The 25,505-nt window shown below is 39.4% G+C and overlaps 1 protein-coding gene across 5 annotated transcripts in view; it reads left to right on the top strand.

Moving 5' to 3' along the window:
- Nucleotides 1-25,505, top strand: part of ROBO2 (roundabout guidance receptor 2) — a 1,057,727-nt gene that overhangs the window by 892,407 nt on the left and 139,815 nt on the right. For all 5 annotated transcript variants that reach the window (XM_027648665.1, XM_027648666.1, XM_027648667.1 and 2 more), the window contains 3 exons: nt 13,897-14,054; nt 15,720-15,840; nt 24,750-24,888. In XM_027648665.1, the coding sequence (XP_027504466.1) occupies nt 13,897-14,054; nt 15,720-15,840; nt 24,750-24,888 (418 nt within the window). The remainder of the gene's footprint in view (nt 1-13,896; nt 14,055-15,719; nt 15,841-24,749; nt 24,889-25,505) is intronic.

The raw sequence follows: 25,505 nt of genomic DNA on the forward strand, positions 1-25,505 counted from the left end.
TTTTCTCTCTTGTTCCCTCTTGTTTCTCTCCTGTGTCTAACCTGCTGCATCCATATTTAATTGTTCCTTTGGCATGCTGATCAACTTTCACAACAAGTTGGAAGAATCCATATTGGGTGCTTTGTGATACAGAGTATCTGCTTTATAGAAGTAGAAATAATATTTGAAATTTTTGAAATATTTGAAAGCCACAGAAAAGAGCAGCGATTGGTATTAAATTAATACTTCAAGGGATCTTAAATGGTATTACATTAGACAGCTCCTTGAATGACTCAAGGCTTCAAAGTTGTATTATTCCCATCTAAATGGGAATGTGTGTGTCAGTTTTTCTGGCAAGGTATTTCAGCTTTTCTGGTAACCCTCCTTTGGCAGTTAAAATTAAAGTTAGCAAAATATCTTCTACCTGAATGTCATATGGCAAATAATGGACACTCCTAGTGCCGAGTTTCCTGAGAAGATGTAACTTTTATCTCTAGCTTTGTCCTTGTTTTGTCTTTTTGCCTTTGAGCTGGGGTGGTTTCTGTCAAGGAGAAAAGCAGGGGTGAAGCTACAACATTGCTCTATAAGCAGTACCCTGGCTTGGGGGCTTCTGCCTCCAAACATGGGTTCAGGAGGATTCATAGTTACACTGATGTGCTCTGAAGCCATGTCCAGGTCCCAAACAATGCTGGGATAGAATACTCTCTTGGAGTATTCTATCATGTGCAAATGTACAGTAAGAACAAATGATGAAAATGATAGTAAGGCTTTGCACTTGAAAGGCCCCTTTATAATTCCTGGTTCTCCCTGGTGCTGAAAAAAAGTGATTGGAGGGATATTATGCGACTTAGAAAGTCTGGTTCGTAATATATATTGGTGGCAATTTTAATTTATTGTTTTGAAAGAGATATTTGCTGAGGTCTTTAAATGTTATCTTTTTGTAATGTCAATTCAGGTATCACTGTTGCTCAGTTCTATAAACTCTATCAACATGAGCACTTCTCCCAATTGAAAAAAACAACAGGGAGTAAGCAAGAACATAAAATTATTTTTAGAAAATGCATTTTTAATTACTGAACTGCTTAATTATTGAGTACTACTGAAAATATCCTGTGAACCTCATCATTATGCAAATGTATTCCATTTTGGAAACAATTAAATGATAATAAAGCATTCTTTTTTCTTTTACAACATATTACTGTAATGAAGCTGTTACCTCTCAGTGTGCATTTTAATGAGTTTTAAGTAACATTTTAATGAGCTCAACATTACCATAAACCCAAGGATTAGATAAAATTGAATTTACTGGGAAAAGGGAAGGGTTCATTAAGAGTTAATTATATAGTTTAAGAAGAAATATAATTCATTTTATGATGTCACTTCAACCATGAATCCAGCAGCAGATCTATACTTTATTAATAGTCATAGAAATGCCATTATTATATTGACATAAAAACATGGGTTTGCACACTACTGCTCAGGTTTGCAATGAAGGTTTCTGCATTGAAATCCCTGGGTCAACTTTGTTCTTATCCAGCTCATTATTACATCTGAGGAGGAAAAATACCAAGCTTTGTATTACTGGTTTGTAATTCCAGCTACTATTTTTATAAACATCATGAACAGTGAAAGCAAAGTTTAATGGATTTACCATTGCCAGTAGGATCTGAAGCAGGTTCTGAATAAATGTCTTGGATTTATCATTTTATAAAAGGACTGGCAGAGATTTGAATCCAATCTGCCAGCCCTCCTGACATTCCCACTGTAGCAGTGATGAATGTCTGCAGTCCAGGCTCCTGGATGCCCAGGAATCACAGGCAAATTCCCACACAAAGCTCTCTGCTGCCTGCGTTGTGAACTCGAATGTACATTTAGATGTTGTTCAGATCCTGCACGATGCGGATTTAAAATCCTCAATGCTCAGTAATTTCAGCTACACACTGAATTTACTGCTGTGTGTCTGTTGGCATTTCTGTTTAACCATTCGAAGAAGTATGGAGGGTTGTAGCTCAGAGCCATGAGATATTTGATTAGAAAAGAACAGAAAAGAAACTTTTAAAGTTTTAAGCAAGTATTAGTTGTGCTGAATTAATGTAGTGTTCCCTTGTTCATAGGATAGGTCTGCAACCTACTATTTAAAAAAAGAAACAAACAAACCAAAAAAACCCAGTATGTATTTTGTTCATGTACCAGCCTGTCAGTGGGTTGAGGGAAACATTGGAGGGGGTTGAAAGCTTTCATGAGTTCCAGTAAAATGGACTTGACCTCCTAAACCCTGCTGTTGTGGGGAAAGGGCATTCTGGCAAATGTCTGCTTGAGAAAGAAAAGTCATGAACTGTGGCCAGCAGCTGGACCTGCTGGAGCTCTGTCACTCCTGTGTGAACCAGAACCAAAGGTGTGCCCTGGGAGTGGCAATTCTCATCTCTGAGCCTCAACGTGCTGAGGTGAACCTGCAGACTTGCATTAGAAGGGTGACTCCTTACAGCAGAAGTCATTAGTGCCTTGGATTGGATATGTGCTCAAAAGGAAGGGCAAAGGAGAGCTGTGAGGCAGGTAATAAGTTCTGGATATGGCAGGAAGAAAGCAAAGCGCCACTGAATGTGTGATTATGAGCCACACGGTACTAAACTTCATTTGTTCAGCAGCAGAAGTGTTTCCATGTATTCTGAGTTGTTTCCAGTGGATCTGTCTGTTGCTCAGTAAGGAAGGAGGCCCCAGTGAACAGAAGTAAGTTGTAAAATCAAATATGTGCCCACTCTTGGCTGAACATTGTTTAGTGCCCCATGTTTTCTCCCCCAGAGGCTCACCTCCTTGTGTGAATGTGGCAGCACAGCCAGGCATGTGGAATTCTTCAGAGAGAAACTGAAAATGTTCCACACCTACATCTGGAATTGTTCAGAAAAGGAGGAGCAGAGCTACAGAGGTCCTCCTCAAGGGAGAGTTTAATTCAATTTGCCTTAATTGAAGCTGCACAAGTGAACTACAGAATGTTTCCACTTCTCCTGGTCTCAGAGAAATCCCACTGGTTATATGAGCTATTGTATTTTATATATTCCTTATTCTAAATATAGGGAAGTACATTGCATAGCTTAACAACACATTTTCCTTGGTGGAAAATCTACTTTAAGTAGTACTATTCTCTCCTGGCCACTTATTTTCTCCATTTGTAATAGGTTGTCATTCTCTCTGTTGCTTATGAATCTGGGCTGTGAACTGGGTCAGTAGAGTGAGCTGGGTTAAAAATCCTCCAAACAGTAGATTTTTTTAAAAAAATTTTTAATGTAATTCTCATAGAAGAAAATATTTGTACTACTTGGCCTAAAATCTATCCCAGGTGAATACTGTGGCAGGCTAAAAATTCCCTGCATCCAATCCTGTCGAGTCTAATAATCTAATCTGCCTCTTTCAATATTGTGCTTTGTCTATCATATGGTGCTTGAATACTTTATCTTGTCAGTATAGCCTCTAGTTTTCCAGTGCAATCAAAGAATGACAGTATCTGTATAAATGTACACAAATTAACTCCTCTGTGGAAGCTGCAAGCACAGGTACTGTGTGTCTGGTTAAACTCTGTGCTAAGAAGGCAGAAAATGAATGACTTGATTGTGCTGGGAGGTTCCCGATTAAACCTGTTTCAATGTTCAGTTATTAAATGTGCCTGAGCTGGAATAGGGTTTTTGTTACACTAGTGATTGGAAGGGAGGTAAGAGGGAGAGAAAAGATTGTAAAAATGATTTGATACTCTAACTGTGGGATTAACAGAGGTCTTTCAGACACTTTGGAGGAATGTGAGCCTTTCATCCGAAGGGTTGTTCCAGCTGTTGAGTAATGCAGATGTTAAAGTCTGTTTTACAGGCACATCTCAGATTGCTTCTTCACTGTAGTCTGAGGTAGACTGTTATTCGAGTTGTGCTCTTTGTCAGTTTTCTCTTATTTTAAATCCATCAGCAGATCTGTAGTTACCCTGATTTTCTCTTCTACTGAACTGCCAGAGGAATGTTCAGCACCAAGGCTTTAGAAGGATGTGTGACACGTGGTGGATTAATTTTATTCTTCTAATTTCGTTGTACTGTTAGCTTTTCTGTTATGCAGAATTTGTTGTACATGGAATAGTGCTTTGGGAAAGTGGTACTAGTTATAGGAAAAAAAAATTGTTTCACATTTACTGCAATTCAGAACATTCTGCTACTATATTTTCAACAGTATGTCTGGGAGTTGGTGTAACCACTCAGCTGAAGGTCATTTGGAGTCTCAGGCACAGTGTGACTGGAGGGTGGAGCTGGACACCCAGGTTCTGGTCTCCCTCTGGATGCTTAAGCTCCCCTTTCAAAATTGTTGCTTCAGGCTATCACGGTTGGTCTTTGCTCCTGCTTCTTTAATTTTTTTTCTTTTCTCTTGTACACTGCAGTGCATAATAATGAGGGCAGTGTGAACTCTTATATTCTTTTTCTCTTTTGAAAATAAGTGGGAGAGTTATATTATAGAGAAGCCATTCCTTATGCTATTGGAATAGCTCAAAAGTTCAAGAGATTTCTGGCAAATTACACTGGTTTCTTTTTTGTTTTGCATAAAATCTCAAATTTGGGTTTTCCTTTCTGTGTTTAGACCATAGAAAATTACTGATTTATCTAGTTATCTGTGGATTATATCTTAGCTGGTAATATGTTGACAGAACTCAAATGACTTTGTCCTAAGAGCATTTTTAATATAGGTTCCACATATCACATTGCTCCTTCTGTTCTCTAGAGCTCTGGAAACTTAAATTCATTACGCAAAATATTATGATGACAAGTGACAGATAAATTATTTTGCATTGTTCAAGGTAATCCAGAAAAATTATCTAACATTTTTGATCGGTAGTTAAATTTGAAAGATTTTGAAGTTCCTTTTTTGAAGGAAGAATGCCATGATGGAACTTCAAAGAAAGCCCCAACACTGGAAGAAAAAAAAGAAGTTCTTATTGTCCTCAGGGATGGTAGAAGTGGAAGTTTTAATGAACAATGTCATTGGGCCATGCATCCTTGCTTTTTTAATTTATGGTATAGTGTTAAAGTAATATGAGATCATAAGTTGTAGAGGAATTTTAGGAGGTGAGGTTTTGCTGTAGATTCCTGCAGGAGGGGTGCCAAATGTGACTGGAGCAGTGAGCATACATATTTGATGACTTGAGGCCTTCTGCTGTCCCACCCCCTGCACACACAGTTCTTCCTTCCCTCAGCTCCGATTTTCCACCAGCTTCAAATGACTGAGAACGTCTCACCAGACATGTTTTATGCATTTCCGGCTTCCATTCTCTACTTGCTGGGACAAATTCTACAAAAAGTGGAAGCAGTGGAGCCTTTCAGGAGGTGAATGATAAAGGCCAGGTCCGGCAGGAAACGCCGCTGCTGAGCCCATGTGAGGTGACATGCCCGTTCCTGGGACAGAGGACACGAGGCCAGCCTGGCCTATAGAGCAGGCCTGTTTAAATGGCACCTGGCAACCACCCCAAAATGTCCCATTGACATGAGGACAGTTTGCAGGATGGGAAGTGAGGTGTTTGGGAAGCAGCAGACGGCTTCCCCTGGTTCTGTGTGCCAGCTGTGGATGTGCCTTGCGCTCCATGTCTGCTGCAGTGTGGCTGCACAGTCCCCTCGCCACGGAGTTACAAAAGCTCACTGAGAAATATGTACCTTGCTATGTCTGCTCAAATATCTTGTTTTCAATCCTGACGTCTGAAGGGAGCAACAGAAAAGCCCTGACAAAAAAAAAAACCCTGCTCACAAAAAATTGAATAGATGAGTTTTAGCTCATAATTAACAAATAGAGACCACGGTTAGGCGTGGAGATAGGGGGGATGGATGGAAGAGAATTCCTATGTTGGGCAGCAGCCTATTTTGTTTGATGCTTTGCCTAATGTGGCTAAAGTATAGCAGTAATGTGGCAGTGACCCCCTGCCAAGATGGGAAAGCATCCCAGCTGTTGTGTATGTGTTGTGCATGTGTACACAAGAAGTTTATTAGAGGCTATTCACACTTCAGTGGAGCTCTGAGATTGCAGTCTGTATTATATGGGCTAAATGAAGCATATAACATTCTATATTTCTCATACAAGAAATATTCATTCATTTGTATTTCTTTTTGTGATTCTCATCTGCTCTCATTCCTTTGTTTTACTGAGGGCACATGTATTTTTTAGGTGTTTTGGCTGGGATTGAACTGGAAGCCCAGGAGACTGAGGCAGCTGAAGTGGTTTTAGGAGAACCAACTCCAGTTTGAAGCAGAAAAAACACATTTGCTCAATGCTGTGTCAGACTCTCTGTTGCACTCATTAGGTTGAGCACAGTGCTGCAATGCTACTTTTGTACTCACCACAGTAAACCTGCATGCTCATATGCTGTGGTTTCTGAACTTTACTAATTAAATCTGTGCTTTCTGGGGAATCTCGCTACTGTGCACATAAACTCATAATGTACAGTGCAGTTTCTTGTGTGCTCTTCTGAAGCACATGATGAAAAGCTCCCACTAGAATTTTGTTCGTATATCAGGAATGTCTGAGGTTTTTTGGATGTTGTTGCTTTAGAAAATTGTTTATATATTTCTAATTCCTCTAAGTTTCTGGTTGGTTGGTTGGCTGGTTAGTTGGTATGGGGGATTTTTGTCTGTTTGTTTGTTTAGGCTTGTTTTTTGTCTTTTTTTTTTTTCTAATTTTGCTTATTAGAACCTAAGAATGGCTGTACTGCAGAGAGCAAAGGTTTATTCAGTCTGATCTATCCCTTTTTTGACTGTAGCCTACAAGGGATTGTGAAGGATTGCCTCTTTTACTAAACAGGATCCTCCCTATTGCACTGCTGGGAGAAAAGCATAGTTGATGGGATTTGAAGAGTCCTCTGATGCTTTTGGTGAAACTAGTCCCATATTCTTGCTGCAAAGAAGACATGCTAGCATAAAAGTGACAGTGCTTCGGTTGTGAGGTGGTGTTTTTTAAGCTGTGCTTGCTTCCTTGTCTCATATTCCCTTTATCTGGGAAAAAATAAATTTCTTGCCCATGATTTTCTGAATAGGTAGTCCATTAGATGGGAAGAGCATGTAAAAGCTAACTTCAGACTTGACTTAAACTGCTAAATGTCTGATCCTTGTTAAATGTGAAGATTTATAACAGACTGTGCACATTTTTCAAAGTTTGTTGTCTACAGTTATGGTATCAATTCTTCTAGAAAGTCTCTGAACTTTTAAGCAAGTGGTCGGGTTTTTAGCTTCAATGAAATAAAACTCCTAGTAATGTGTCTCTTGCTAACATTAGCAAGCTGTGCAGTTTATTCATCAGGAGTGATTATGCTTTAAGAATAAGAGAAAAAAAAAATCTTCCCTGTATCCTAGAGAAAATTCTTCAACATATTACATTGTATAGCTTTAGATTTCTGAAATTACTTAAATGTGGTCTTCAGGATATTTGCATCCATAAAGAACACTTGGTTATGCTTATTGCTTCCCTTTGCCTTTCTTGACTGTCAAAACACAGTGATGCTTTTGAAGATTTATAGCAGATGGGTAATGAGATTGCTGACTGTTAACTGCAGCATTCAGAATTTGTTGGTGGAAGGAGGTGGGAGTTTGAAAAAAAGAGAAGGTTATTGGAAATTCATTGCAATGAAGACAGGTGATAGAACTTTGTTTTCAATCAGGAAGCTTAAATATAAATATATTATGTTCTAAATTAGAAAAATCTCCACTCTTCTTGCTATCTAGTAGTCAAATAAAATCTTTCAGAAAAAAAATATTACAGAGATGTCAGATTGCATTCAAGTGATCACAATGAATCATGAGAAAAACAAAGACATTACACAATTTTTCAGTAAGTGTATTCAGGCTGTATTGCATATGCTTAATTCAGCACAAATAGCAGCCCTGAAAAAATCAGAAAGAAATCATAAGCTAATGTCTGCAACAACTATCACTTGTATACCTGTGTAACTGTGTAAAAGGGAAAATAGGTCGGCAGTGCCCTTAACTGGGTTAACTGCTAGAGTGAGATTTCAAAGTCTGACTCTTGCAGTGTATGCTGGAAATAAGAAAGGAAAAAACCCGCCTTCTTTCCTGACTCTTGTACAATCAGCTAGTTGGGGTACACCTCAGACTGAAATTAAGACATTAATGTTCCTCATAAAGTCCAGATTCTTTCTGTGTCTGTATCTGTATGTATGAGCAGTCAGACATTTTAGAGGATGTGTCAGAATGGAGTGTTTTTTCCACATTTTTGTGTTTACTGAGGCCTGAGAATAAAAAGCAAGCTATCTTTAACTTAAGTACGAAGTTACTGAGTTCAGAAGCACATGAAATACTGAGTGAGAAAAATGGATGAAGCCAAAGAAAGTTGCTGAATTGGCAAGGAAGAAGATTCTCCTTTTGTTTCTTGATGCAGGAATCTCTGTGCTGCTCACTTCATCACTTTGATTTCTAGGTACCCTACTAATCAAACATTGTTGAAGCTACTAGACTCTTTGAAAATATCTTAATGCCTCTGAAAATGGTTCTCTTGGGTATAGGGCCTCATTTTAAGGTAAAGTCTGAACATTTTGAGTCATAGTAATTTAGCTAATGTTCGTGTCTGCTAGGCAATATCAGTATCAAGAGATAGGTGAAGGATGGGAAAAAGAACAGAGGGAAAAAGTGTATAGTTCTTTATAATCCTTTTTTTTTTTTTTTTAACAGTAGCAGCTTTTTCCAGGCTGTGCCCATGCAGAGGGAGCTCAAGAGCTCCCTGACAGTCTTGCCTAAGACTATTGTCTAGGTTGTGATTATTTTCTTTTTTTAAATTTTCCTTACAAAATGTGACAGAGACAGCTACTGAAACAAAGAGGTGGGGCAGCAGCATCTTCAAACAAAGTGTATTATTATCCTTCACAAGGAGAGTTGTCTGTGACCCCTTGATTTTTTTCTGTCACCCCATTTCAGCAGGTAGTGCTGGCTTGCTCAGGGACCATTTCAGTAGATCATACACATTAGTCAAGTTCCAAAATACCCCTTAGCACCATATGCTACCTAAAGTATAATAATCCTTTAATCTGTCCACTGCATGACATCTGGGCACTTATTTGACATAATAATTCATGTCAGTTGTTCCTATCAGTATGTATCAGAGGTGGGAAGTGCCAAAGCAGTGGTGGAGAGATGAGGATTTAGGAAAATGCCTGTGGGGGAGTGACTTGGATCAGGGGAGACCTACCTGTGACCAAACTGTCACTGATGTGTCTGCACAAAGTCTTTGTGTAAGAATAATATTATCTTGAGATAAGCATAAAATAAAATAGAAAGGGGAATACAAACTACCAGGACCCAAGTTACAGCAGCCTATTAACATTTACTCAATATCTCTTTATACCCTCTAGTCAGCACAACAGATGTAGCTGTGTTTTAAGACATTATCATTCATTGAAAAAGGCAAAAAACATACTCTTTCCCTCCCTCCTGTTCCCGGTAATCTCAGATGTTCACCGTGCACGCCGAGGGGGAGGAGGTGGAGAGACGAGCGCTGGTGGGAGAAGAATGCAATTATCCCAAAGCCTCCTGACGGGCATCCACTTCTTCCTTCCAGCTTAGCTGCTCTGACCACAGGCTGGGGGCTCGTGGGACATGGACCAGATTGAAAAAGTGGAAGCAGACAGATGGTTATTTGTAATCATCATGTAAATGTAAATCCTATAAAAATGTTTTCTTTCTAAGGACCTGGAAGCTGGAAAGCAGGATTAAGGCATGGATATCTAGCCTAGAATAATTTTGACTCGGCCACCTTCCCTCCTACCCCGTAAACATCGTGGCTTTATCTCCACTTCCTTTAAACAAATTGCTGGAGCCTCGGCCGAGGAAATTAATTCGGTTTCCGTGTAATTCCCTGAGTTTATGAGCATCAGTTTGACCGAGGCCTGGATTTGGGCCTAAGCTGGCAGGTGCTGGTGAGCAGTTGCCTTGGTAGCAGGGGCTCCTTTTCACTCCTTTCCCCCTCCCTCCCTGGCCCCAGCAGGTGCGTGCCCTGTGCGTGTTTATCTCGGCGCTGCCGCTGCTGGATGTTCTCCCTTTCCCTGGTTACGCTCCCGGCTACCTGGAAATGGCCGTGCAGGGCTTTGCATGCCTTAAAGACCAACGTGACTGCTCACAGACATCTATCTTGTTTGAGCAGCATCAGCTTTTCAAGCTACAAAGAGACCGATCAAACTTTAATTAAACTCTTGTCCACAGCACCACTGTGGGCTGTGTGGACGCGTTAGCTGTCTTTTCCAGCGCTCCAGTCCCTTGGTGCCTTTCCAGGCAGCAAGGCTTAGCCATCCAGAAGCTTTTGCCCTTCCAAGGCTTTGCCTTTTTAAACGTTTGAGCTGCCCTTCAAAGGGAACAGAACCAGCTGCACTGTGGTGCCAGAGTTGGTAGGGAGAGGTGCCAGACATCTTTTTCTTTGTCACCCCTTGGTAAATCATAGAATAACAGAAAGGTTTGGGTTGGAAGTGACCTGAAGGTTCATCTTTTCCCAATGCCCCTGCTGTGAACAGGGGCACCTTCCAGTGGTTACTCAGACCTTCATCCAACCTGGTCTTGAACACCTCCAGGGATTGGGCATCCACAACCTCTCTGGAGAACTGTTCCAGTGCCTCAACACCCTCACAGTAAAGAATGCAGGGAAACACCCAAAATGCAGGGAAAAACCCAAAATGTAGGGAAACACCCACGCAAGCACAAAGGGAGCTGCGTAACTTACGTTAAAATTGGAATAAAGCAAAATAAGAACACAGGATGAGGAAGAGAAGGCTGGTGGAACATTTTTCCCACCTGTATTGAATTTTTAAAACATTAGTATTTGTGCCCTGCCAAAAGGGCCCTGAAGAGGGCTGGCTCCTCAAGTGAACAAAAGCCTCTTGCCGGTGTGTGGAAACGGTGATCTGCTCAGGCACACTAACAGTTATCTGGAAGTACCCAGCAATTGTGGATAATTGGCTGAGGAATATTCTGCAGCTCTCAGTCATTTTTCTGTTTTCACAGATGATTGTACCATTAGATATGGTGAATGCACTAAGCTGTGCTGCAACTTTTCCATTTACTCTTCTAATATGTGTGAACTCAACTTCCAGTCCACGCTCCTTTCTTCTGTGGCTTCCTGTGCCACTGGAGGGGGACAGCCAAGCTCACCAGCTCGCACTCTGGCCCCCTCTTCCCTGCTCCCCCTCTCTCGGGGTGATGTTTGGATGTTCTGGATTGGCTGGGCTGATCAGATTAATGTCTGTGCTTTTCCATTGTTAGATTGCTTTAAAAGCACTGAGTCACAGGAATGGCAGCCTGTGCCTTCTGCTCTTTACCCTGTTTTTCTCTCTGCTTTTATTTTTTTTTCCTTTCTTTACCTGGCTTTTTCTTCTCACGCTCCCTAAATTTAGTGTTCCCTCTCTTCCTCTTTGAGTTGCTTTCTTTCTTTAATTTATATTCCACACATTTTTCTCTTATCTTTATCTTTCTGTTACAGCTTTATTTTTTTTCCCCTATTTCTTTTTCCTCCAACTGTTTTTTGTTTTTCTCCAAAACACAGAATGCTTTAGATGGAAATGATGAGATACATCTATTCAACACTCACATATGTGCTGAGGTGCAGAGCAAGATTAAGCAAGGCCTGTAGCATCAATTTTGTCTTCCATTCAAGCCAGTTTTGCAGTAAGACTTTGGATAAAGGAATGTGATAAAATCAAATCACCTCTTAGCCTCATATTCTGAGGCTGATTGGAACCTTACACAGTTGCTGGGATGATTCAGAGAAAGTTAATGTAATTTGCTGTGTATCACTCTAGGAAACTGTATTTGTCAGGTTCATATAGCAGAGTGAAATGTTCAAGGAAAATGCTGTCCTTAATGTTGCTGCCAGGAGTTAGGAGTCAGGAATATAAAGCCATTATGTGGTGGGATCTGCTGATTTTCTGGGGATTTTCCACTAGCAGATTTGCACTGAAGTTCTGTAATTGCGAATAGAATCAAGCCAATAAAAACAATTATTTTGTGTGTAATGGAGGGAGCTGATTTTTTTCCATTTGCCGGTTGTGAAAGTGTGTATAGCATTGTCTAGAAGTATTTTTTCTTCTTGTATATCATAGGGATCATGGAGATACAGGAAGACGCTTCCTAAAAAAAAAAATGATTTTGTAAGACTTTTTCTCGGGTTCTTTCCCTGAAATTGCCATGGTATTGGCTTTCTTGGCTTTGCAAAATGTTGTACTGCCAAATAGTCAGCAGGCCATGATCCTCATCATAACGTTTCTGTGTAGTGCATTGCATAAGTTATTTCTTCCATTTGATCTTGAAGTTCTATAAATTCCATTTCTGTCAATTTGATTATTGCAAATCAGAAGCATACAAGTGATTCGTATTAATCAGAAATATTTCGGGATTGAGTTTTTTTGTTTTCTGTTGGAAAAAATATGTATCCATTGGGTATGTCACCTAAGAAGCCTTCAGGTCCTTGCCAGAGCTGCATTTGTTGCCAGCTCCATCCTATCACTTCTGTTTTATACTTCGAGAGTGAAACCTAGATAGTCACTCTTTTTTTGTGTGTCTGTTAGAAAAGGAATTAACTTCCAATTAATCCCCTCCTTCCTCTGGGATCTACCTGTGTATCCCAAAATGAGGAACTATAAAAGTTACCTTGTATGTCGTTCTGAGTGCCACATATATACAGCCCACTCCCCTCAGCCTGTTCAGAAACCAATTCTTGTATGTATTAATCATATTTTTCCTCTGGCTTATTACAGAACAGAAAAATATTCCGTTCCCAATGTTAAAATGGGGCACATTTTATTAACATTGAAAGCAGTAAATTATCTCTGCTTATGAAATGAGACTGAGCAATTTCTGCTGAACTCTTCCTGACTTGCCCCTTCACTAGGATACAGTGTTTTCTAATTTCTCAGAGGGCCCTGGTTCCATTAAGGGCGAGAACTGTTTTAAAGCTCTAATGAAAGCCATACGTAGCTGAAATTCAAGGAGGGGCAATGCCCTAAATTCTATTTCAGTAGCTCATCTAGAGCTATTTTCAGTTTTATGTTTATAAGAATGTCAATTAACCTAGAGACTAGGACACACATGGAAGAATAACGATGAAGTGGATATCATTTTAACACACTGAAGCCAACTAGTTGGACCTAATTCCTTATAGAAGCTTGATTTACATAACAAGTTGGCCTGTGATGCCTAATTTAGTTCTCAAACAGCTCAGTGATTTAAATGCCCTTTGTTTTCTATGTCATGGGACAGCACTGGTTTGAAGTTGCAGAAATATTAGAACTAAATATATAGAAGGAAGAAATAAATGTGCTGGAAGCTCATTAGTAACAGCTTGATTTCTCTGACACCTTTCAGAACTGGTGATCACTTTGGCATGTATTTGGTGATAACAGTAATAACAGGGATAACAACAACAGCCTTAATCAAGGTATAACTCTGCAATTCAGTGTCAGTTCTGTCCCTTTTTTACCTAGCTTATGCTGAAGCTGGAGATCCAGGCAAGGCAGATATTCAGCACGTTGTTTTCTGTTGTGAAAAGAACTGAACATCCTACCTGCAATGCTACTTTTTTAACTATGGAAAATGACCCTGTCAAGGTTAAAAAGAGTAATGGGTGCTACAGGTCTTTCCAATTTAAATGCAGAGCAGTGTTCTTATCTGGAGAAAAAAGCAAGGGGAAAAAAAGCCATGTGTGTGAAATCTGCCTCCACTGGACAAAAGGATCCATCCACCAGCTTCTTTTATGAGATCTTTTATAGTCAATGTAAGATGCAAACTCATCACCTATTAATGGTTGAGACTTGTTTGTTTAATATTATATGTTTCTACATGGTTGGGTTTTTTTTCCCCCACTTACAATGTCATCACTTCTAATATTTTTTTTCCTTCTTTCCCTCATTTATTGTATTAGTGCTACGGGATGACTTCCGCCAGAACCCTACAGATGTCGTGGTGGCAGCTGGAGAGCCTGCCATCCTGGAGTGCCAGCCGCCTCGAGGACACCCTGAGCCCACCATCTACTGGAAGAAGGATAAAGTCCGCATTGATGACAGGGAGGAGCGAATCAGTGTGAGTACAACTGGCTGGTTGGTTGTCTACAGACACAGGACACACAGCCGAGAGCAGCAGAACTTCATGGTTTTATAGCCTTTCTCACAGAGACTTTTGTCAGGTTGCCTCTCCGAGCTTTCCCAAATGAGGGCAGAAGGTTGTTTATCGCTTCTGGTTTGGCTCTCCACCCTGAACTTCTCTGAGGGTTGGTTTGTATGTCCGATGCAATGGAGATCTATTCAACTGTAGATTTGGTCATGTAAGGTGCTCGGTTAGATGGGGGACTCAGTGGATGTCTTTGAGCCATTTGGCCTTATCTTTTCTACATCTCAGTTCACTGAACTGTCAAAATCTGACTTTATATCAGAGAGGTGTTTTATAGGTAAATTCAGTCGTATCTCTGAGGTAGGAAAATACTCTGTGGAAAAAAACCCAACAGCTTAGCATGATATTGGTAAAGTTGTATTTAGTGTAGTAATTTGGACGTGCATTCTAAATGAAGGCTGAAATCACACTCTAAAGAATTATGACTCCTGAATATGAATCTATATTGACTGATTGAGTAACACTGGCTGAATTTTGTGACTGTTCATTTCTCGTACTGAGTGAAAAAGGATCCAGCAGAAATACCTAACTTATCAAGGGAGTAGAGATAAATCATGGTCTGTGCGAGCAACTGGGATAAATTAAGGGTGTGAGGACATCTCATTCCTAATTTTTAAATGCTTAGCTTTTCACCATTAATATTCCTTCAATAAAGTTTTATGTCGTATGTGATGATTCAGTGCTGACCTTATTCAACATGGACGTACTATCAGGAAGATTGTTTGTGGCATGCCTAAGGAAGGATTTCAAGCCAAACAACCTAAATCATTGCTATTTGTGGACCAGGCTCTCTCTGCTAGGGTCCACGCAAGAGTAGAGAAGGAAGAGTTGCAGGGAGCTGGCTACCATTCCCCGACTCTCAAGTTTCTTTGGCTCTATTCCTAGATTATTCTAAAGCACCCCATTGTCTAGCCTGTGACACTGTCTGTGACTTCACAAGCTGCAAATTTTTACTTTATTTTTTTCAGCTATCCTGCTCTTTCCCTCTACAAGCACCCTTAGTAGCCAAAAAAAATGTTAAGTCTTACAAGACTCGGGTGAATTCTCAGTTTGGGCCAGATTCAGTCTGTTTGCTGCAGCAAAGAGAGAAACTCTATCTTAATTGGTGATCAAGGAAACTGTTAAGAAACCAGTAAAATGAACTAAATAAAACTAAATCCAACTGCCTTTTTCTTCTGAGAGATGTCAAGAGTGCTTTAAGTATCATCATGCAAGAAATACAAGCTCTTTGTGCTGCCAAGAGGCAGCAAGAAATGTAAACTTTGAAATGTAAAGAATCTAATGAACACCGAAGGAAAAAAATTAAGTGCAGTTGGAATCATTCAGTGGTTGAAACTAGTTGCAAGCTGAAATTAGTCAGTATGATAAAAATATTCTCTAGAACAGCTTAAATATTTTTAAATATATAAGTTTATGATTTTAAAGCTATACATATATTCACAAGCAAAACTTTAAAACGCCTTGACTGTGGAACTTGTTGCCCGAGAAGGCAGCTTTTTTTTTTTTTGCTTTTTTTTTTTTTTCCTTGATACACTTGGTTCATCTGAAGTTAAAAATACGTTCCTTGTTTTGAGACAGATCCGTGGCGGGAAGCTGATGATCTCCAACACCAGGAAGAGCGACGCGGGCATGTACACCTGTGTGGGGACCAACATGGTGGGGGAGAGGGACAGCGACCCCGCAGAACTGACTGTCTTCGGTAAAGTGACTCTTGCCTTTATTTCCTCTTCACCACAAATGCCATGGGCTGGATTGCCCTGGGTGGCTTGTCAAAATATGAGCCAAAACAAGGTTAACAAAACACAGCAGTACTGCTTAGGGTGCATTTCACAGTTCCTGAAGAAGAGAGATTTCAAAACCTGCGGTTTATAATGGTGGAGCTGTGCTGGCTCAAGATTTTCCTTCTAAGCACAGTGCCCTCTCCCTCACAAAATTGCCAAAAGTAATTAAGCTACTTCTAATACGGTTGATGATGCCTGCTTACCAGAGATTTGGACTAACATTGCCTATTTAAACAATTCCATGTTCCTGTGGGGTTGTGAAATCAAACCTCTGTAGGAAAGCACGAAAGAGCTTAGTTGATCAGTAAAACATCTTTGGAGAAAATTATGAAATCAATTTTCTGTACATAGAGATATACTTTTTTAATTTGTTTTTTAGAGGTCATGAAACAGCTTTTCATCCTGTAAGCCAGGTGCTGCTGAATGAATCAAAAATTAATATGTTTCCTGTGTGAAAGAGCTTCTAGACCTGATAGGTAAGGCAAGAAGTTGTCAGGTAACATTCCCTCCATGGTTAGAGTCCAGAACAAAAACAGAGTAATAACTGAATCTAGAGCTGGATCCATCCTGCTAACAACTGGACAAGGAGCAAAACCACAAAATCATGCTGTAGTACATCCTATAGGCATGGTTTTGTAGGAATTAGTCAAGAGATTCTGAGCAAACAAAGGAAAATCAGTAAGGAAAGAACCCTCACTGCTAAAGAAAACACATATATGCCAGCAAAAGAGAAATAGTGTTAATGTTCCCTCCTGCTACAGCTCTTTGATATCCTTAATATACAATATTGAAATTCCAAACAAGCCTGTTTGTAATTCCAGTAAGACTTTTAACAGAAATCCTAAGGTCCTTTCTGAGGCAGATGCTCCTAATTTTTTTCCACCATCTATCTAATATGGTGCACTGGAAAACCCAGTCATATTGCCATCTCCGTGTTTGCATGCATGTGCAATTCAGCATTAGTTTGTCCACTTTAAAAAACCCTCAAACATATTATGAGATTCACAAAAGAAAAGTTTCTACTAGACAAGATCTGAGCAAATTCTACTGGACACATGACTGAATATTTCCTGCTTTCCAGCATTATAAGACTGTAAAGGCTTCCACTTCACTTAGTTTGTTGTGGATTCATGGAAACATACAACTTTTAAAGGCAGAACTATTATACATTGCAAAAAAAGCAGAGAAAGGATCTCTATCAAATTATTATGTCCTTTGCAGCCAATCTGTTGAAGTTGTGCCTTTACACAAATGTGAAAAAGACATGACATATCTCCTTCATCAGTTTAAGTACTGCTAATCTCTGGTAATACTCCCTGTGGATAGCAAGCAAATTGCAGTCCTAAACTACAAAGCCCTAAGAAATCCTTAAGAAAATAATTTGTTAAAAAGCATTGAACTGTAGGAATGAAAACTGAAATGTGCATGTAATTTTGTATCCTGCCAGGCTATGAAAAATATTAGGTTTATCTTGGTATGTATAAGAATACATAGCCAATTGCAATATTCTGATTTTTTTTACAGCATATAGTCATAACAATCAACTTGCAAAAATACAGTCTAAAATTATTTGGTGAATACTGAACAAAATCAGCAATAAGTGAGATTAGATATTTTAGTGCTACATCATCGTGTTAGACTACCAAAAGAAAATTATATTTAAAATACTCTATCTCAGTATCTTCCTATCTAAAATTCCCCTTCTATCTGGGGATAGAAGGGGAATAAATCCAGAGACTGGGAAACAAATCCAGAGACTGGGAAACGTCAGGTCGGCTGTGCATGTTCAAATTGGCTTCAGTGAGCACAGGCAAGACCAGGGATCATATGTTAAGTCCAAAGCTGCCTTCTAACATGACTCAGAGGTTTGAGGAACATGGGAATAGGGCAAATTTTGAGGAAAAATAAGCTAAAAATAGCATAATACTTATAAGCAATTGATGTGTCCAACTTTAACTCTTTCGCAGCTATTTGAAAATGAACTTCATAACAAAAATAAAAAGATCTTAGCTAAGAGACTTAGAGAATTTAATTAGGTGACTGGCAAGCCTAGAACTGGTGATGATTCTGGAGAGGAATGCATATTAATTAGCTGATTATTCATTCCTCCTTTCCCAAATAGCAACCCTCAAAACCCTTTTCCTAGAGTGAAGGTGGCCTTAGTAAACTACACTATGTAGGAAAAGGAACTGTTTCATACTAGTTCTCAAACCTCTCCGGGAACCAGCCACTTATTACTTTTGGCTTTGCAAGTTTTTCTGTAATACCTGAAGTTCACTTCTGTGTGTGGCTCGTGACAGCTCTCTGGCTCCCTGTACAGAAAATTTAGCTGGAGGCGTTGCCTCTGGAAAAAGTGACTTGGTGTGGTGGGAACTGGTGGCCTGAGGGGAACAGCAGGGAAGCCTAACCTAAAATATTACACCTTTCTTGAGTTTAGAAACAATAAAATAAAATGGACAATAAGAACCTTGGAAAGAAGTAGGGGGAGAAAATAAAAGTTTCCCATGGGCAGAATATATCCACTTGGCTGGGTATCCATTCAATAACCCTTGCTGAGAGATAGTTGTGAATAATACATGTAGAACTTTCACAAAACAACTGATGTTTTGTGTTTGTTTTTTTTTTTTTCCAAGCTTGTCTGCTTGAAACCTTGTTTTCAACATTCAGGCACTTCTAACTGTATGCTGGTAGTGTCGATGCAGATTGCATTTCTTTTACTCCCAAGTCAGGATTCTTCCACTAGCAGAAAACTGTCAAACGTTCATAGCAAAATACCATAAAGCAAACTGAGCATATAAGCAGTGCTCCCCAGAATTATTCCTGTGTTTTGAACAGTCACGATGATGCACTACATTTTGTTAGTCTTTTCTTTCAAGCATTATTGCTAGTTTTTGCCTTTATGAGGCTCCAAGGTGCAATCTTGGGGGAAAGCAAGAAGACAGGGGCTGTGACGGAGTTGTCCTGTAAAGGAAGTTAATGACATCAATCCTAATGCTCACAAAAAGAGGCAGCGTGGGACTTTATTATTCTAAAGGCCAATTTCAGAAGCGTAAGTGATACAAATTAGGTTGCTTTGCTTGTGTTTGGTCTCATAGCCTTTGGCTGAACAGAATTAAAGCGAGATGCAAAACAGAACCAGTTTAATTCCAATTTGTAAGAAAGCTTTGTTTGTAAATACATAATATGGAGCCAGAAATTAAATAAAGTGAGAATTACTCTTTGAGATAACCTTTATCATTTTGTCATGCTATTGCCGTGTTCTGAGATAAGTTTTCAAGTTGTTTTAGCTGTTTCAGACTCTTCTTTTTTTTTTTCCTTTGGACTTAAAATGATATGTTTGAAGTGCATGTACAAAGGTATATCTTGTATATTGATTCTAAAGCTCAGTGAAATCAATGAAAGCCTTAGTATATCAACTTCAAGAGGCTGGCATCAAGCAGTGGAAGAAGATATATTTAGAAGAGCCTCAAAAGAATATAAAGCATAACTAAGAAGAGTACAAAAACGTCTTTAAAAGATATGTCAATTTGGACATAATAAAGATTGTTTTGGATTAATCTTTGATTTTAACTTTGGTAGCTGACCCTTTTTTCAGCTAATAAGGTCCTGTGGGATGAAGAGGTACTTTTGTCTGATGCTTGAAGAAGTATTTGTGTTTGATGTTCTGTAGATATTGTCAGGCTGAAAGAGAAGCCGTAGTTTCAGGAAGAGTATTCTGTGATGACATGGCGTTAGAGGAAAGAAATCCAAAAATCCTTTAATGAAGACACTGTGCCCCATTTTGCTTTCTTGAACTCTGCTTATGTGGAAGGCCTTAGCAGAGAGTCTTGCCCCATTGTATCTTGGAAATTAGTCCCAAAAGCTTTCCCAGTCACAGGGAAAAATCTACCAAAACCAGGTACATACATTCACACATCGAGACAGGGAAATCAGCAGTGTGTGTTTTGTCCTTCAGATGAAAGCTTTTCTAGGTTTTCTTCCAATACTTGTATTTCCCACTTGCAGTTTACTTGTGGCAATTTGCAAAAAACCAGTTTGTCTTTACAATATTTGTTATTCACAGATACAGAGGAGCTGTAATAGGATAATGATACTGCTGTGAAAAAGGGTCTGATTTGGTCTCCAAGGTCTGCATGGAATGGTCAGTAAAGACTGAAATGAACATGGTTGTAGACACATATAAAAGGAGAAAACTACTAGCAATGGATAAAAATAATTTTACTGCATATGCATGTGCCTCTTGTCGGTGCTCCATGCCTTTACTGGGCAAGTTTGTCTCACCTTGGGTGCTGCTTAGGGAGCAGAAGGTGGTTATTTCTAAATGAAAAATAGAAAAGTGCCTAAAAAGAGGCAGTAGAATAATGTCTTTAAATATAAAGCCATCTGCTTTTGCAATTGTATTTTCATTTATTTGGCCAACATAGGTAAATTTAGTCAGATCGTAATATCCTGTCTTATTCCATGTCTTCTTTTTTGGCAGAGAGCTTTACTTCATCCAGATTACATTGTATTTAATAAAATATCTATGCTATTGACAGCATTCTGAAGTGAGATTTACTTCCAACCATCTAATGTTTCCTTTTTTTTTTCTTTTTGCATCAAAATGCTAAAGGGAAAAAAGCTTTTATTTTTAACATTTGCTATTAAATCCCTCCCCAAAGCCTTTTAATTTTTACTTTAATACTCTTTCTAGAACACAAAAACATTTTAAAAAAATTATGTCTTCTCTCCAGCAAACACAGAGAAAACAATTCCAAATCAAATTGAGGCTCTGCATTATGGGGACCATCAAATCCTTCACTCTAGCAGTTGCCTCAGCAGAGAAAATATATTAAGGTAGTTAGGATCATTTTAATTAGATTGAGGCCCCATGTATGGCTGTCTAACTTTTTGAGGAACAGAGAAAGGGCAATAATACATCTGAAGGTCATCTGAGCTTCTCTAATAGACTGTGATACTCAGACCAATTGTTAAATATGGGAAAAATTGAGTTCTGAGGTTAACTTGTGTCAGCACCCAAAGCAAGGAAAGCATTTTCCTCTTTCTGGTTAGGATCTGTAGGTTTCCTTGCAGTGCATATCTCGAGCTCTGCAACAGATTGTTAGATGTGTGTCCAGATTGCATTAACAACCCCCTTTTATAACTGCAAGCAAAGTTTATTCTGAAGTTATAAAGGTCACCTTAGTAATAGTGTGACTGGTTGACATGACATATAACCATGACCTATTTTATAGTTCTCTTCAAAGATTTTTAATATTCATCAGAGAAAGTCTGGGAAGTAGGTACTTTATTTACTCAGTGAAAGCTTATAAAATAGCTATATTAAAATTTTTATATATGTCTGTGATTTTAATTTATCACCCTTTCTTGTTGTTTCTCAAATATATTGTGTTCTGGATGCTGTTGACAGAATAACAATGTTTAATGATACCACAAGGCTTTATTTATGGGCAAACCATTTCAGAAGGAAAAAAAAAATAAAAAAAAGATTTTTTTGTCAAGATTAGCTCTTAAACTAAATTTGACCTGGCTGTGTGAAGAAACCTTCTTTATTTAGCATGCTTGGGCAGGCAGCGCTCTGTCTCCTGAGAGATTAACATTGTAAGCAAGTTATGCAGGTGACTCAAATCCAGTTAATCTCATATAAAGAATGTTAATTGCATTGGCAATGGCATTCGCTCTGATCACTTTATAGCTGTATAATTAGCTATTGGACACATTCAAGGGGTTTTCTGAGTGATATAAATACAGGAAACAACATGAGAGGTAACTTGTTCTTTCCTGATTCCCGCTGTGCAAAATGCAGAGATGACGGAAAAATGGAACCAGCAGTTAATGGTATCTGCATGTCCTCGCTAACTGGAATCTGACCTTTCATAGCTATTTATTTTCTAGAAACTTCTTAAATTTTTTTGAAAATACACAGTTTAAGAAGCTGATCTGAAATAAACGTGTGGGTGTATGCTCCTAAATTGCCTAGATGTGGAATCCAGTGATTTAGCTAATGACCTTTGGGCCATTTACTTTCTGGGTTCTCCTCAACATGCGACAGGGATTTATTTCTTCATCTCCTGTGGAGAAGAATTTACAGCCACAAGTAACAATTTCATCAATATGCACACACTAATTTCTTAGCTGTTTACATACAGCTGTTATAAACGTGGTCTAAAATAATTTTTGTGTGCAGACCAAGCCATTATGCAGGTACACACAGTTATTTAAATTCAGTGTGGGTATACCAAGGACCTCCAAATCACCAATTAAAATGTCAATCTGGATCTAAATTTCTTAGTTTAGGATCATCTTTGAAAAACAAATACCAAAATGAAGAATGTATTATGTATGAGCTCAGAGCAGGGTTTGGTCTGAATCTTCTTAGGAGAGCAGCTGTGAATAAGATGCTGTTGCTAACCTGCAGAAAGTTTCATAAAGAAATTCCCATCTAGATTCACATAGTTGCAGGTGGGCCAAGTGCATTGCTTGGCACTAACGTTAAGAAATAATAGGGTTTTTTACCTTGTCCAGTTTTAATAAGTTTGTCAAACTAAAAAAGGCTTTATCCAAAATATTCTGTGCCTGATTAGAAAACTGATTTTAATTTATTTATTTTTTAAATTGCCAGAATAATTCATTCCTCTCTAAAAATGTTGAAGTTCTTGCAGTTTTGAGTAAAAGGAATAATTGGAGAGAAATAGGCAAAGGTTTGAAGGAGAGGAATGGAGGAAGCTTTCTGTCCTGAGAACTGCAGGTCCAATACAATATTTCTGGGCTAAGATGAGACAAATTGGCTAAGGAAGCAGTCAGCAGCTGGATATGGCTTGTACACAGACTTGAAATGTGGAATACTAAAGATTTCAATGTGTGGAAAGAGACTAGAACTGAATTTACTTGCCCAAACATTGCTAAAACCTGTAGGTCCTGGGCAGGAACAGGAATAGGACAAAAGCAATGGCTTGGGGAGAAGAATCTCTGCCCGTTAGACATATTTTTATCTCTATCATCTGGAAAAGTGCTATGGATTCTTGAGCATGTCTATTCTTCTGCTGACAAAATACGTTTTCCCCTACCAATAGGTCCCCCTGCTACTATCATGGAATTCCTATCTGATGCTGTCACTCATTTGCATAATTACTAACAGGTGGTTTTGTGTTCCTTAATTTTCTGACTTGATATTCTGATTTATAAAAGGGGTGAACATTTTTTTTTGTCTGCAACTGAATTAGATGGAAGCTGAGCTTTGAACACACAAAATTGGTGTTTAATTCTCCCCACCCCTCAAAAATTGCCAGTTTTGTGGCTCAGGTTGGGCATAAAAATTTAGCAGATATTTTTTGTCTTGCTTTCTAAGATCTCCATCACACCTTGGAGAGGAGTTACGAAAATAAGTGAGTTGCTCATGAAGCTTTAAGATATGTGTAATAGAGGTCATGAGGAAATTAATAATTCTGCCTTTGAAGTGAAGTTTGATTAGTATGACAGGAGGCCACCCACTAAACAGTACAACTAAAGCAAAATATTAAACACCTGCTCATTAAATGAACACCAACAATCTGGAGATGTTTGGGGAAAAAATGATGTGTTATCATATAATTGCAACCAGTCCCATAAGGCATGAACAGAAAGGAAGTGATTAACAGGCACGCAGGCAGCCTTAGTTCTGGCAGTGAGGTGCTGCCTGCTTGATTTTGCAACCTTATTAACGCTCTTTAATGGTTTTTATTTTTATTATTATTTGCATATAACGAACATGTATAACCAACCTATAAACTCAGCTCTGTAGTTATCAAGACAAACTGCCCGAGTCAGAATCTGGTATTGCTTGCATCCATGTGAATTTTGAGTAATTCTTTTAAGTGACATCATACCCTTCAACTTGCTGAGAATGAAATGTGAAACATAGCGTGTAACCAGTTTTAAACGTCTTTATGATAAATCCCTGTCTTGAGTGGAAATACTGCTTCATATAAACCCAGTCTTATAATGGTTTGACTAGCATAAATAATTTATGACAATAAAAGTGTGGTATGGTTGAGAGGACAGAACAAAATTTATGCAATCCAAAGGCAACTTGGAAACTCACCCCAGTGACATCCTTTCAAATGAAATTACCGGTACTTGGAGTTTGTACCAGTGTCTGTATACAGGGTACTGCACCAGGACCACTGAGAGCAGATTGTGGCTCTGCATCTGGATTTTAAGCAGGCCTGTGCAACATTAGGGTGATTAATAATATTTGTAGCCGTGCAGGCTAAAATAACGAGGGTAAACAGAAGTTGTTATTCAGACCTTAATTTGGTTTTCCATGGTGAAGTCGGCGAAGGGAAGCTCTGTCCTCTGCCCGACACTCCGCAATTGCCTGAGACGCCTAACACCGAGTTTAAATTTTCCTCTGAAGCATCAAGGTATTGATTGTTGCCAAAGGCAGGCTGACTCCATTGGCAGCTCATATATTGCTAGAGCGGGCAGGAGCTCTCAGATCAGGCTTTGTGTGTGCAGCAGTGCAGAGCCACAGCATTCCTAGGGAAGGGTATGGGCTCAGAGGCCTGTGTGCTGTCCAGCAGGGCAGGTGGGCAGTCGGTCCTGGCACAGGCTGCCTTCTGGTGGCACTCCACTCTTCCTTGAGGGCCAGATGCGACAGCCCCTGCCTCTCCAGCCTGGCAGCCCTCTTCCTGGCTCTTTATGCACATCATCAGTTCCACTTGTCTGAATTTGTGGAGCTCAGCCTCCTTTCTGTGTGGTGGATGGGTAAACAAAAAGATGCTGAAAAGTCAAAAAATGTTCATTTCAACCCTCTGACTCACCAAGGAATTTTAATGTCTCTTTCAAGAGCGGCCCACGTTTCTCAGGCGACCGATAAACCAAGTGGTGCTGGAGGAGGAGGCCGTGGATTTCCGGTGCCAGGTGCAGGGGGATCCCACACCCACAGTCCGGTGGAAGAAAGATGATGCGGATTTACCGAGAGGAAGGTGAGAGCAACGTTCACGTTCCCCACACTTTCAAATTTCAGTTGTTGAATAATGCTGGAATCCATCCCTACTACTTACAGCTTGTTGTCTGACATTGTTTCCGAGATTTATTTCCCTTATGACTGGTCTTTGGCACTACAAAACTTGTTCCAGAGCCAGCTGAGCAGGGACACCCAGTCTGGGTGAGTTGTCCGGGTAATGGATTCCTGCGGAAGGAAGAAAAATGATTTGTAGGTGTTGTGAACACATGGGTATTCACTGAATTTATTGGAGACAGTAAAGATGTTTTAGGAATGTATTAGTGAGAGTAACCTTCAGAATAATGTGCTGATACCAAGAGGGAGACAACTTGGCAGGAGAGTTGCTCTGTTGCACTAGCAGAATGGATTAGAAGCACAGCACTGAGGTGGGCTTTGCTGGCTCCTTGGTTCACTTCTATTAAGTCTTGGAGAGAAACCTTCCTCTTGAGGAAAAAAAAGCCAGACTAACACAAGCATAAAGCAAAGCTGAAATCTGGAACAGGCCCCTTGTGTTTAAGAAAGACTCGTGTATTCTGGAACAAACATGGAGAAAATTCCAGAGTGAGCAGGGGCAGAGAGACTCTCCTGCAAAAGAGT

The sequence above is a fragment of the Corapipo altera genome, unplaced genomic scaffold (genome assembly GCF_003945725.1).
Source record: "Corapipo altera isolate COAL_440 unplaced genomic scaffold, ASM394572v1 58, whole genome shotgun sequence".
Classification (NCBI taxonomy): domain Eukaryota; kingdom Metazoa; phylum Chordata; class Aves; order Passeriformes; family Pipridae; genus Corapipo; species Corapipo altera.